Consider the following 14827-nt stretch of genomic DNA (forward strand, 5'->3'; position numbering starts at 1 on the left):
TTCCCTGATGTCTTAACAGATATCCTATCATCCTGTCCCTTCACCCTGTCAGTGTTTTCCACACATTCCTTTCCTCTCTGATTCTGTGCAGAACATCCTCATTCCTTACCTTATCAGTCCACCTAATTTTCAACATTTGTCTGTAGCATCACATCTCAAATGCTTCAATTCTCTTCTGTTCCAGTTTTCCCACAGTCCTTGTTTCACTACCACACAGTGTTGTTCTCCAAACATAAACTTCCACCATTCGTTATTTTGCTGACTAGGTAGTAAAGTTCCTCAGCTTCATCTCCCTCGTGACGATCAATCCTGATGTTATGTTTCTCCATGTTCTAGTTTCTGTTACTTATCATCACTTCTGCCTTTCTTTGATTTACTCTCAATCCATATTCCATACTCTAGACTGTTCATTCCATTCAGCAGATCATGTAATTCTTCTTCACTTTCACTCACAGTAGCAATTTCATCAGCTAAACTTGTCATTGATATCCCTTCACCTTGAATTTTAGTTCCACTTCTGAATCTTTCTTTTATTTCCATCATTTCTTCTCCAGTGTACAGATTGAACAGTAGGAGCAAAGTATTGCATTCCTGTCTTACACCCTTTTTAATCTGAGCACTTTGTTCTTGGTCATCCACTCTTATTATTTCCTCTGGGCTCTTGTACATGCTGTATATTACCTGCCTCCCCTTTAGCTTATTCCTATTTTCCTCAGAATTTCGAACATCTTGCACTGTTTTACATTGTCGAACACTTTTTCCAGATCGACAAATCCTATGAGTGTGTCTTGATTTTTCTTTAGTCTTGCTTCCATTATCAACTGTGGTGTCAGAATTGCTTCTCAGGTACCTTTACCTTTCCTAAAACCAAACTGGTCATCATCTAATGGATCCTTAATTTTTGATGGTTCCAAGTTCGCTCACAGTGTTGGCTATGCTTTTGTTGTCGGAGATGATAAGTTTCAATACTGGCTTCTCGACCAGTGCACAGTTTTTACCGCAGAGCTTTTTGCCCTCTGTCAGGCTGTTCACTACATCCGGAGGCACCAGCTCACTCGCTGTGTGATATGCTCTGATTCCCTTAGTCCTCTTCAGAGTCTGGGTGATCTAGATCCAATCCACCCCATTGTTCGACGGTTCCAGGACTGCTTCCATTTGTTCCCGGATGGGGGAGCCCAAGTGATGTTCATGTGAGTTCCTGGGTATGTTGGTATGCCTGGGAATGATGCTGCTGATGCTGCAGCCAAGGCCGCAGTCCATCTCAGTTGGCCCACCTCTTACTCTGTTCCCTCGCAAGATATTCGTACTTTTCTCTATCAGTCTATCACGTCACTTTGGCATGTCCATTGGTGCTCCCTCCATGGGAACAAACTCGGAGAAGTCAAACCTCTCCCAACAGCCTGGTCGACTTCCTTCCAGCCATCTCGCCATGAGGAAGTAATATTAGCTTGGTTGCGAATAGGGCAGTGCCACTTTAGTCACTGCCACTTGTTGACTGGTGACCCTGCACCCAGCTGTCCTTTCTGTAGCCAGCCATTAACAGTCAGGCGTTTCCTGATCCTCTGCCCCTATTTTAGCCAATTATGTCTCAGGGTCAGGCTGCCGCCCGCTTTTCCTTTCATGATGTGTGAGCAGTGGCTTGCGCTTTAAGTTTTTTAAAAAGCAGTAATATGACATAAGAGATTTGATTTCTACCTGGTGACTCCGGTGTCTTGTCGCCGTCTTTTAGATATTCTTCCGTAACGTCTTGACATTTTAGATTTGTTTTTTCTTCCTTTCTGTATTGGACCTCGAAACGGTTTTTTCCCCTTGCAGTCCCAGCATTCTATGGGACGCTTATGACCTTAGATGATTTGCGTCCTAAAACTCCACAAAAAAAGGTCCTTAAGTTTCTTTTCCATTCTTCTGTATATCATTCTTGTCAGCAGTGTTGATGCATGAGCTGTTAAGCTGATTGTGTGTTAATTCTCACACCTGTTAGCTCTTGCAGTCTTCGGAATTCTGTGGTTGCTATTTGTGAGAAAGTCATATGGTATGTCGCCAGACTCGCACATTCCATACACCAATGTGAATAGTCTATTTGTTGCCACTTCCCCAAATGATTTTAGAAATTCTGATGGAATGTTGTCTATCCCCTCTGCCTTATTTAATCTTAAGTTCTCCAAAGCTCTCTTAGATTCTGATTTTAATACTGGATCCCCTATCTCTTCTAAATTGATTCTTGTTTCTTCTCGTCACATCAGACAAATCTTCACCCTCATTGAGGCCTTCAGTGTACTTGTTCCTCTGTGTTTAACAGTTGCATTCCTATTGCACTCTTAATGTTACCACCCTTGCTTTTAGTTTCACCAAAGCTTATTTTGACTTTTCTATATGCTGAGTCAGTCCCTCTGACAATCATTTCTTTTTCAATTTCTTCACATTTTACTGCAGCCATTTTATCTTAGCTTCCCCTGCACTTCCTATTTATTTAATTCCTCAGTGACTTGTATTTCTGTATTCCTAAATTTCCCTGAACATTTTTGTACTTCCTTCTTTCCTCAGTCAACTGAAGTATTTCTTCTGTACCCATGGCTTCTTCGCAGTTACCTTCTTTGTTCCTATGTTTTTCTTTCCAACTTCTGTGATTGCCATTTTTAGAGATGTCCATTCCTCTTCAACTGTACTGTCTACTGAGTTATTCCTTATTGCTTAGAGAACTGCAAGTGTATTTCATTATTTCTTAGTACTTCTGTATCCCACTATTTTGCATATTGATTTGTCCTGACTAATCTCTTAAACTTCAACCTACTCTTCAACATTACTAAGTTGTAACCTGAGTCTGTATCTGCTCTTGGGTATGCCTTACAATCCAGCATCTGATTTCAGAATCTCTGTCCGACTATGGTGCAATGTAATTGAAATCTACCCATATCACATGGTCTTTGCCAAGTATACCACCTCCTCTTGTGATTCTTGAACAGAGTATTTGCTATTACTAGCTAAAATTTATTACAGATCTCAGTTAGTATTTCTCCTCTCTCATTCCTTGTCCCAAGCCCACATTCTCCTGTAACCTTTTCTTCTACTCCTCCTCCTACTACTGAATTTTAGTCCCCCGAGACTATTAGATTTTCATCTCCCTTTACATACAGTATTACCCTTTTAGTGTCTTCATATACTTTCTCTATTTCTTCATCTTCAGCTTGCGATGTCGGCATGTCATGTCAGTGTTTATTTGCTGTCGATTCTGATAAGAACAAACCTATCACTGAACTGTTCACAGTAACACACTCTCTGCCCCACTTTTCTATTCAGGGTGAATCGTACTCCCGTTATATAATTTTCTGATGCTGTTGATATTACCCTGTACTCATCTGACCACAAATCCTTGTCTTCTTTCCACCTCACTTCAACGACGCATACTATATCTAGACTGAGCCTTTCAATTTCCCTTTTCAGACTTTATAGCTTCCTTGCCTTGCTCAAACTTCTGACATCCATGGCCTGACTCATAGAACATTATCCTTTCATTGGTTATTCAGTCTTTTTCTCATGGTCACCTCCCCCTTGGCAGTCCCCTCCTGAAGATCTGAATGGGGGACTATTCCGGAATCTTTTGCCAATGGAAAGATCATTATGGCACTTTTTCAATTACAGGCCACATGTTCTGTGGATACACATTATGTGTCTTTAATCCAGTGGTTTCCATTGCTGTTCATCATTGCTGATTCTTCCATCTTTAGGGACAATTTCCTACCTCAAGAGCTAGAGAGTGCCCTGAACCTGTGCCCGCTCCTCTGCCCTCTTTGACAAAGCAGTTGACAGAATGAGGGTCACTTCTTATGTTGGAAGTCTTCGGCTACCAGTGCCCCTCCAAATTTCAGGTTTCTATCCTTGGCAGTTTGGGCTGAGTGACGATGAGTCAATGAATCAGTCTGGCCCTATTTCATCCCATTAGGAGTTGAATTTCCAAAACCACTGAAATACGTATAATTTTTGTTTGTAACTGAGAAGTCAAATACCAAAATTTTTTTAATTTCTGACCGAGAAAACAAATACCAATTTTCATAGGTCTAGTTTCAAAATAGTGTTAATAGCAACAAATTTTCAAAAAACCTTTCATCCCTTATTTCACCTTGTTCAGGGGGAAATTTCAAAAAATGTCTTAGTAAGTGATGCCTACAGTATAACATCAACACCTTTTCAAAATTTCAAGTTTCTGTCCATAGTGGTTTGGGCTGGGCTAGGCCATGATGAGTCAGTCAGTCTGGACATTACCTTTTATTTGTGCAGATTTCATTTTTCTCTGTGCATTCAGTTTTATAGATAATACGCACAAATCATTTTAAAATACATGTATTTATATGTATCAATGTGATTTCACACTACATCATAATATGTTCACCTAATTCTGCAGACTTTTTTCTACTCAGTTTCGCTTTTGTTTCTCTTAACTTACTACCGTGTTTTGCCTTGTGTTGTCTCAGGAATGCTTCTAATAACATTTTTGTATAGCTTGGGCATTCTTGATCATCTTTGGTCTGTATCAATTTCTCTCTGCTTATTTTATGTACTGGTGGTTCTGTGATAAGTTTGAAATGATCTTGAGATATAGCCATAGGGTGATCACATGAGTTTTGTCACTATTTTAATGTCACTATGTAAGTTAATGTGCATCTAGCATGGCTTAAAAACCTTCCTTTAAAAGAAACTTGGGCTGTTGAGTGTGGTGTTGTTACTAGTATCAAGTGTGATTCTAAAATAACTGGTGGTATTAAAGGTCCAATAAATTTTAAGTGTTGCATTAAGGTACCCTTACATGAACAAAATACATGTCACTTGAAAAGATTGTTTCATGGGATATTAAAGTCAGGGAGGTGTGATGCAGTTTTTGATGATCTTTTCTACATATACACAAATTTCTGAGAACATTATTTCAACTTTTATTTCCTTTCTTTTAAGACCTAATCGGTTCAGTGACATATGATGGACAGTGTGAGAAATAACAGATACCAAGGGCTTTTTCTGTTACATAAATGGATCAGTGGCAGTTATTGCTCTTAAATAGTTGCCATGCAATAATAGACTTTCTTAGGAATAGTGCATGTTTAAAATAAAACAAAGCACTCTTGTTGATTAGTAAAATCCATAGAATGAGTTTTGAGAAAATTCATAGCACAATTTTTGAGTATGAACAAGCATTATGACCTAAAAAGCTTCTTATGTCACACCCTGTCACTACGTATCAATTAAGTTCTGTTGTAGAACCACATCCTTCAGTAGGGTGCTGTTACATACTTTTGATAGTATGACATTTAGCAGTAGAAGATTTGGATAACCAACTTAAAAGCTTATTTTTTAGAGTGAAAACCCAGGAAATGAATCAGTTTAAAAATGTTCTTTGGCAGTTATTTCCATCTTCTTGCTTCAGTCTGGTAATTTAGCTATACACTGCATTTGCCCCTCTGGGAATGCAGTAATTTATCTCTATGAGACACTACATGTTGCCTGATATGAGGTGTTAATTTTGGCCAAGTCATTATAATTAATTTTTCTTGCAGTTCATTGTGAACTTCTTGAAACGATGCAGTTGACTCAAATTAGATGAATTTTTCCCTTTCTTGAAAAATTTTAATATCAAATTGAGAAACACATGTGCCTGCTGTTCACCTCCTATTCACACTCACTTGTTTACAGGTAAATGAGCCTCAATGAAATTATGCAACAGGTATCAGTTTCTAAGATAAACTCATTACCTGTCATTCCCCACAGCACTACTGGCAGTATATCTATACTTGGTAATCCATTGTGAAGTGCATGGCACAGAGTACTTCTCATGGCAAGGCATGCTAGGGTTCCCTCACTTTCAGATAGTTTTAAAACTGGGGCAGCCACAGCTAAAATAGCTATACATGTGTGATTGACGATCCATACAGTATAACAGGTGTTTAAATACAGCTGTATTTATTTAAGTTTATCAGAGACCCACACAAACGGTTTCACAACTTTGAAATTGCATCTTCTGGTGTATAGCTGTACAAATTTTTTTTATAAATTAATGATTTGATAATGAGGAAATGAAGTTATCGGAGATATCTTAAAGTACTGAGTGAATAGAGTTAAATAAGGAAGAAAATATTATGGATCTAGTTAGATACATGTGAATTACATTTGCCTAACAAAGACTAGGCCAATACATATTCCATAAGATTCGTTATTTTATACCAAAAGAAGATTATTTACAAATGCTGTGTCATATGGTGTAGGAGGTTGTTACAGACTGTCGCCAACTGTTACTCTGCAGCATTCCTTAACAACTCCCTATACCATATGACATAGCATCTGTAAGTAATCTTCTTTTGGTATTAAATACCAAATCTTAGTTACTAAATACATGTAGACCCACCCTTCGTTGGGTGAATATGATCCACACCTAGTATACCTAACTAGATCCATAATATTTTCTTCCTTATTTAAGTCAGTTCACTCAGTACTTTAAGATGTCTCAGATAACTTCATTTACCCATTATCAAAGCATTAATTTATAATTTTTTTGTAGGAACACAAGAAGATGTAACTTGGAAGTTGTGAAACTGGTTGTGTGGGTCTCTGATTGACTTAAATATATACAGCTTCAGCAGACTTTTCATTCAGTTTTATGTTTTAATAGTTTTAACACCTGTATTTAAACACCTGTTGTACTGTAGAATTGTCAGTCAGTCATCTTTTCCCTTCCATTGGCATGCGAGGCACGGAAAGAATTACTGTTTAAATTGCTCGTGCATGCTGTAATAAGTCTAATCTTATCTTCACAGTTTCTGCAAGAGATATACATAGGAGACTGTATAATGTTTCTACATTTCTTGTGAAATGCTGGTTCTTAAAAAACTTTGTGAGTAGGCATTTGTGGAACGCTTCACATCTATCTTTGAGTGCCTGCCAGTTCAGCTCTTTTGGCATCTCTTTGATGTTCTCTCTTGGATCAGACAAACCTATGACCATTGGTGCTGCCTTTCTTTGTGTATGTTCAGTCTCTCCTGTTAGTCCTATTTGCTACTGGTCCCACATATTTGAGCAATGGTCTAAGATGGGTCATACAAGTCTTTTGTAACAAATTTCTTTATAGATTGAGTGAATTTAAGTAATGACCCGATGTCTGCCATCTGCTTTATCTATGACTGAGCCTGTGAGATTATTCTATTTCATAACCCTACCAACTGTTGTACCTAAGTGATTTTATGAATTAAAACATTGATTGCCGGATGCATAGTGATGGATGTTTCACTGCCACACCAGGCTAGGCCACAGTATCACACCTGAGGCTCTGATATGGTCGTCTGTGGCCTTGTGGCAGTCAGTGTGTTAATAGTTCTGTTTGTGACTCATTAGTATTGTAGTTGTATGATACTACTTTTCTTGATTTTATGAAGTGCACAATGTTAGATTTCTGAACATTTAAACAAATTATCAGTCTTTGCACGTCTTCAGAATGCTATCAAGAACTAACTGAATATTTGTGCAGCTTTTTTTTGCTTCAGAGAATACAGTATTTGAGATAACTGTGTGTCATCTGTGAAAAGTCTAAGGTTACTATTAATTTCATCCGTTAGGTCATTAATGTACAACATGAACAGCAAGGGTCTCTATCTGTGACAACATGCTGTGTTCTTTCTACCAAAAAATCCCCCATCCAGTCACAAATTTTGTTTGATACTCTGTGACTGTACTTAAAAAAAAAAAAAAAAAGCTTTAGTATGATACTGAATAAAATGTGTTGTGGAAATCAAGAATTACTGCATCTAGATGGCTGCCTTGATCTATATATTTCAGGATGCCATACTCCCAGCCTCCTTGTATAATGACAGAACCAACCTCTTGTAAAGTGTGCTGGTCCATTCTGCATTACATAGGACTGTCTGGACAGATTTGACCGGATGGGGTAGACCCAAGGCATACAACTGTAACAAATTGAGCCGTAACAAGGGAGAGAAACTTGTTTTTCTTCATTTGAATCTTACGCTATATCGAATGTTATTTCAAGTACTAGCATTTAAATATAAAAATCCTGTGGAACAACCAACTTCTTTCTGGGTCATATTGCCCTGAACAAACAAGCAGGATTAACTTACAAAAAAACTGTAATACCTTCATGTGATGTAAACCATCAATTGTTCATTTTGTTGTTCACCTCAGCCTGCATAAAATATTAGCTTAGATATGTCAGTTGTGTATGAAAGTGGGCTGTTAAGCTTGGTAAATTTCTGCAAGATAACAGAAATTGTAAACATGTCATATTAATGACTAATTATTGGTATTAGTTTATTTTATGGACTAGTTTAGAGCATTGCCTGTCATTGGTGGTATCTACATTACAAAAGACACATATTTATTATAATATGTTACTGAAAAAATGCTGAGTTGCAGATAGGCACAAGAAAAAAACTGTTAAACAAGTAAACTTCCAGCCAAAAGGTCTTCTTCTGAATTAGACAATATGCACACACATACATTCATGCAGACACATTTATATAAATGTGTGTGTGTGTGTGTACATATATGTTGCCTAATTCTCAAGAAGGCCTTTTAGTTGAAAGCTTGCTTGCTTAGTGGTCTTTTTGTTGTACCTATCTGTGACTCGTCATCTCCACTACATGGTAAGTAGTGATCTATCCTTTTCATAATGTTGTCATTATTCAATTCTAGATTTTCCATTGTTTAATACATTGCTTAAGGCATATGTAGTTATTTTTTGTGTGTTTCTAATTTTTCATAACATAATAATGTGTCTTGCCTTATACATAATATTTTCTAGCATACGTCAGTAGTGGTATTTCATAATAATCATGTAATAATATGATTATATTGTTTTTGTATGTGCATATGAGCAATCAACATAAAGTATTTGTACACACAAAAAAAGTTTAAGGGCAGACAGTTTTGTTTGAATCTTGTGTAATTAGTTTGCAAAGTTCAACATTTTTCTTATGACATACTGTTATATCTGAATACACTATATGTTTCAAATTTTTAAAACATACAAGAATAGCTATGAGCAGACCTTAAGCAGAAATCTGTAGAAAATGTGCCCCACATCATGTGTTCAAAATTACATAAATAATAAACTAGATGCAAGCACCTTGAAGACAAATGTAGCTGACCAAAACTCATAAAATTTGGTGCTTTGACTGCTTCGAGGCCTTCGGCAGACATAGCAGAGGTGTCACACCTGACGCTGTTTGCTTGCCAGTGGCCGTGTGCTTCTCTCTGTTTGGTACAGTATATGTCTTGATGGTGTGTAAAGTTCAGAATATTGTGTTCCTGTATACTGGTATCAACTCAGTCAGGAAATACAAATTAATGCACAGTACTGCATTATATGCTGTACTAAAAATTGTAACAATATTATGAAAAGGAAAGTTGCCACTCACGATATGGTGGAGATGCTGAGCTGCAGATAGGCACAACAAAAAAGCTTTCGGCCAGTAAGTCCTTTGTCAAAAATAGACGAATACACACACACACACACACACACACACACACACACACACACACACGTGCAAATGCAACTCAACACACACAGCTGCAGTATCAGGCAACTGAAACCACACTGCGAGCAGCAGCACCAGCGCATCAGGTGGAGAATGTGACTGCTGGCGGGCACACGGTTTCTGTTGGAATCCCCGCTGTGTCTGCTGCAGGCTTCAGGCAGTCAAAATGTTGAAGAAAGAAGAAAACCGCTAATTATTAAGTGGCTAGTTGTTGTTTAGCTTATTTCTCACGTAGTGGGGTGGCAATCCAGATTTTTCTCTTAATTGCTTAAAGTAAATACCCTGACAGTTTCTTTGAAAATAACAAAACATACTTTCCTATTTCTCTATGTGAACATGTGCACTGTCTCTAATGATGTTGTTGACAAGATTTTAATCTCTATTTTTATTTATTTTGTTTTTCTCGTAGAACTTCACTGTAGAACCCAGCCTTACAAAATTTTTGAGGCTTTCGTGGACACTTGTTGCATATTGACTGCTGGGATCTGTGGCTGATGTTTGTTTAACAATTTTCCAATGTTTTGTCAGCATGAGTGGTTGGCATTGTCAAAGGATCACACTCGAGTACACTAGTGGCAGTAGAGGGTACACCTTTGACAGTGCCAGCCACTCATGATGGGGAAATGTTGGTTGAATATCCTGGGAAAAACCAGCTTGTAATATGTCAGCTTAAAGTCTTGTTAGTTGTGTTGAGACAACAATGTCAGTTGATAACTGATAATTTCCTTCCTGTCATAGTATCTAATAAGTAGGACATGTGTAAAAATAATCTTTATGGGCAATTTAGGAAACCTGATATAGAAATATTCTCAAAAGGAATTGACCATTTGAATGAGTTGGTCATAACGCATGTATAACTGCCTAAATTAGCTCAGGGATGCATGTGTAAGATAGTTGAACATTATTGTGAATCTCCTGGTGTTAAGATACTCCATTTTCTTCTCATTTGTTACAGATTGTTGGCCTGGATAGAAATACACCAGAAAGGTGTTTCGTGTGTAGTGTGACAGCAAGTTCAAGCATGTCGAGTGTGTGCCTTGTGCAAATGAGCAGCAGTTCTCCACTTGTTTCTGTCAGCAACACCCCTGTTGCGAAGAAGCTGGAGCAAATTGTATCATATGGTGTACTGAATCACATATCAACATGCGACGTGTCCATTTGCAGACGATGTTTAAACCTTATTGACACAATAGACTGCCTTGAAGTGAAACTAGATGCTGTTAAACAAGACCTGAAACAGTTGTTTGCAAGTAGGCCAGAAATTTTGCCTTTAAATGCAAATGATGGGTGGGTGAACAGTGGGAAAGGGGGTAATATGGAAGTTAAGAGTTCTGACCTCTCCGAGGATGTAAATAATGAAAGTGATAAATCAGCGGTTGATGTTATTTCTGATATTACTAACAAAGTTCCTGAGACAAAATGCATCGAAGCACCCAGTTTGATAGTAGAGGAGGAAACTGTAATTAAGGTCCATGAGGTTTCAAGTGAAAATAGTCTGTCTTCAAAAGTGAAAACAATTGAAAGTGAAAGTAATCAATCTTCATGTACTGCACAGTGTGAGATTTCAAATGAAAATGGCAGCCAACAAAATGAAACTGAAAGCAAAAAGTTTTGGTGTGCTCTATGTGATAAATCATTTTGTAGCAAAGAGTATCTGAGCAGGCATAAACAAATGCATACAAAACAGTACAGTTTTTACTGTGACCGTTGTGGCCGTGGATTTTCAATGCGACGACGTTTAGAAAATCATTTGTTGGTGCATAGAGGTGAATTCCGATTTCAATGTGAAATTTGTGGGCGTGGTTTCATCCAGCGGCACAGTCTCGATGACCATTTGAGGCGACATCAGGGCAGATTCAGACTCAGTTGTTCGCAGTGTGGCCGTGGATTTCTACATAGAAATTCTCTGAGAGTGCATTTGCGCACACACACGGGCGAACGCCCTTTTATTTGTGAACACTGTGGTCATAGTTTTTCATCTGTGTCCAATCTTCGAGCTCATAGCAGTGTTTGCAATGGGGACTTACAACATTCATGTGAAAAATGTGACAAGAAGTTTGCTACAAAATCTCACTTACAATCGCATATGCGCACACACGAAGGCCTTTTTCGCTTTAATTGTGATGTGTGTAAACGAGGCTTCATGAAAGAATTTGATTACAAAGTACATCTGCGAACACACTCTGGTGAAAAACCTCACAAGTGCACAGTCTGTGGAAAATTTTATAGCAGTATTGGAAATCTAAACCAGCATGCAAAAAAACATTCAAAAGATAAACCATACAACTGCTCAATGTGTAGTAAAGGTTTTTTGCGTAAATCCATGTTGACAGCCCATATAAATGAACATATGGGAGATCGCCCATTTAAATGTAGCCATTGTGATAAATGTTTTGCCTCAGCTCGTAACTTACACACTCATGAGAAGTCTCATGTAGAAAATGGCAAGAAGTATGTCACTTGCTCTGTATGTGGAAAATCTATTAGTCATAACATGAAAGTTCACATGCGGACACACACAGGGCAGAAACCATACAAGTGTCAGCAATGTGATATGGCATTCACTGTGAAAAGTACGTTAGACAAACATAAACGAACAAAGCACAAGACAGTGTGTGAAACACAGGAAAATGCTGAAAAGTAGTCAAACTTTATCTTTTATTTCCAGATCTCCAGCTATGGTGCTTTTGTTCATTGTTAAAAACATGTTAAACAAAGAAGAGTTTATAGTGCCTATGGTGGTATTATATAGTCCATAGATGGCTTTTGATTGGTTGGTGATTACATAATGCTGCTGCAGATGGTGTCAGCATCTATGTTGGTGGCACCACCGTTCCTGTAGTAGCATAAACATTGTGACAGATATCTCTGCCTCTTCTCTGCACAGAGAGCTCATTTCCATGCACCACTAAGATTATATCTGCTGTCACATTTGAAGTTCATGTCAGACATTCTTATTTCTACAGCCTCTTTAACTGCAGAATCCCAGTATGTAGGAGCCTGGAACAAAACTTTTGTTTCATTTAATAGTATTTTTGTTTGCTTGTGAAGCTGTGTTCAGCAGCTGCAGAGTTCTCCAGTTCTTGATTAGTAATATGCCACTGATGCTCAGCATGGTGGTTGGAAACGGTGCAGATGCACTGACCGATGTAGTTCCTACTGCACTTGCAAGGAATGTCATAAATCCCATTTTCATTTTTTAGTCAGCCTGGATGTGGTCTCACTATTTACAAAAGTTCCTGTGGAGGACATAGTGAAACTTTTGGCAAAGCGTTTTCCTTGTGAAAGGAAGTTGTTCTGATGTGTTATAACAACCCCTGTGTCTTGTAAGGCAGTACAGTTTATGAAATGACAGACAGAATGGCTATGGAGTTTCCATTGTCTCCAGCAGTGGCCAATTTTTTTATGGAACATTTTGAGGAGCATACATTAAATTTTGCTCCCTTTCGACCATCTTCATGCTATCATTGTGTTGGGGACATGTTTGTGGTCTGGCCACAAGGCATAGAAGCTCTGCAGCACTTCCTTGCACCTGTGAACAGTATGCACCCAAACATCCTGTTCATTGTGTAGACAAAGATAGAAGGAAGGCTGACATTTTTAGATGTGTTGCTACAACGAAAATCAGATGGACGTCATGGTCACACAGTGTACGCAAGCCAAAGCACACTGATTTATATCTTAGTGCCCAGAGTTTTCATCATCCAGTCTAGAACAGAGCAGTTTTACATATGTTGGTACACAGAGCAGAAACTGTTTTTGACAAGGACCACTTGTATTCTGAAATCAATCATCGGGAGAATGTTTTCAAAAAGAACAACTCTGATTTGTATGATATGAAGTCAGCATTCTCCAAGAAAAGGAAATGTGAAAATGTTGAACATTCACATGATGAGGTACTGACTATTCCTTCCATCCTGTATCCAGCAGGAAGGCTTGAGTCCTGGGAAGACGAGGTATAGGACCTATTTTCCGACCTCCTAAGACGGTAAAGAAGATGCTACACCCTGTTAAGCACAGTCTCGGCCACAGATCCCTGGGATTTATAATATACCTTGTAAGTGCAGTAGCAATTACATCGATCAGTCCATTCGGACCACTTCTGCCCGCTATGGAGAACGTCAGTGGCATATTAAAAATCAAGAACTGGAGAAATCTGCATTTGCTGAGCACAGCTTCCCAAAAAAACATAAAATTGCGCAGCTTCCCATAAAAACATAAAATTGCAGGCTCCTACATACTGGGATTCTGTAATTAAAGAGGCTGTAGAAATACAAATGTATGATCGGAACTTCAACTGTGATAGTGGGTACAATCTTAAGCGGTGCATGGAAGTGAGCTGTCAGTGCAGAGAAGAGGCAGAAATAGTCATCGCAATTTTTACACTACTATGAGAGTGTGGGACCACAAGTGCAGTCGTTGACACCATCTGCAACAGCATTACGTAATTACCAACTAGTCAGAAGCTTTCTGTGGACTATATAAGGCTGCCCCAGCTGCAAATTTGCAGTCAATTGCTCCTGATAAAGGTGCTGCAGGTAACTGTCCAAGACTTAAGGTTTTTAAGGAGTCTGAGAATGTTTTATACAACAGTGGCATTGCGAAAGACTTCATTTTCAAGAGCTCATAGTGGTTTTTATGACAATAAATTACTTGCTGTGAATGTAAAGACTACATTTGAATTGTTTCTGCATATCTGGAATGCTAGTCATTAAATGTATTTATTTTGAGGACATATTTTTCTATTTTTATATGTATTTGTATGTGAGAAGGAAATTGTTATATACATTAAAGTGAGTTACAAAGAGAGATTTATTTCCTCTTCATTACTTTCATCTTGAACAACACTGCCTGGAAATGCACTGTGTGGAAATGCAGAGCTGTATCATAGTTCAAATTCCACAGTAAGCACCAGATTTCCACATCCACGGCTATGAGAGATACGAGGGTCAGTCAAAAAGTAATGCCTCCTATTTTTTTTTCTACGTTTAATTGTCAGGAAATTTAAATGCAATTACATAGGTTGAAAACCACAACATTGAGGATCATTTTGTCATTTTTCAATGTAATCTCCGCCCATCTCTACAGTTTTGGTCCATCTTTGAACAAGGGCATGTATCCCAGCACGGTAAAAATCACAGCTCTGCTTTCTAAGCCATTAACGCACGGATGTTTTGACGGCCTCCTCATCTTCAAAATGAATCCCACGATGAGCTTCTTTTAGTGGCCCGAACAGATGGAAGTCTGATGGTGCCAGGTCAGGGCTGTATGGGGGATGAGGCAAAACTTCCCATCCA

At 38.3% G+C, this 14827-nt stretch overlaps 1 protein-coding gene across 1 annotated transcript in view; it reads left to right on the forward strand.

Moving 5' to 3' along the window:
- Positions 1–14339, forward strand: part of LOC126267184 (zinc finger protein 37-like) — a 48458-nt gene extending 34119 nt beyond the window's left edge. The window contains exon 3 of the mRNA XM_049972152.1: positions 10486–14339. Within this exon, the coding sequence (XP_049828109.1) occupies positions 10486–12174 (1689 nt within the window). The 3' untranslated portion in view covers positions 12175–14339. The remainder of the gene's footprint in view (positions 1–10485) is intronic.
- Positions 14340–14827: the final 488 nt, after the last annotated feature.

This window comes from Schistocerca gregaria, chromosome 1, assembly GCF_023897955.1.
Source record: "Schistocerca gregaria isolate iqSchGreg1 chromosome 1, iqSchGreg1.2, whole genome shotgun sequence".
NCBI classification, from domain to species: Eukaryota; Metazoa; Arthropoda; class Insecta; order Orthoptera; family Acrididae; genus Schistocerca; species Schistocerca gregaria.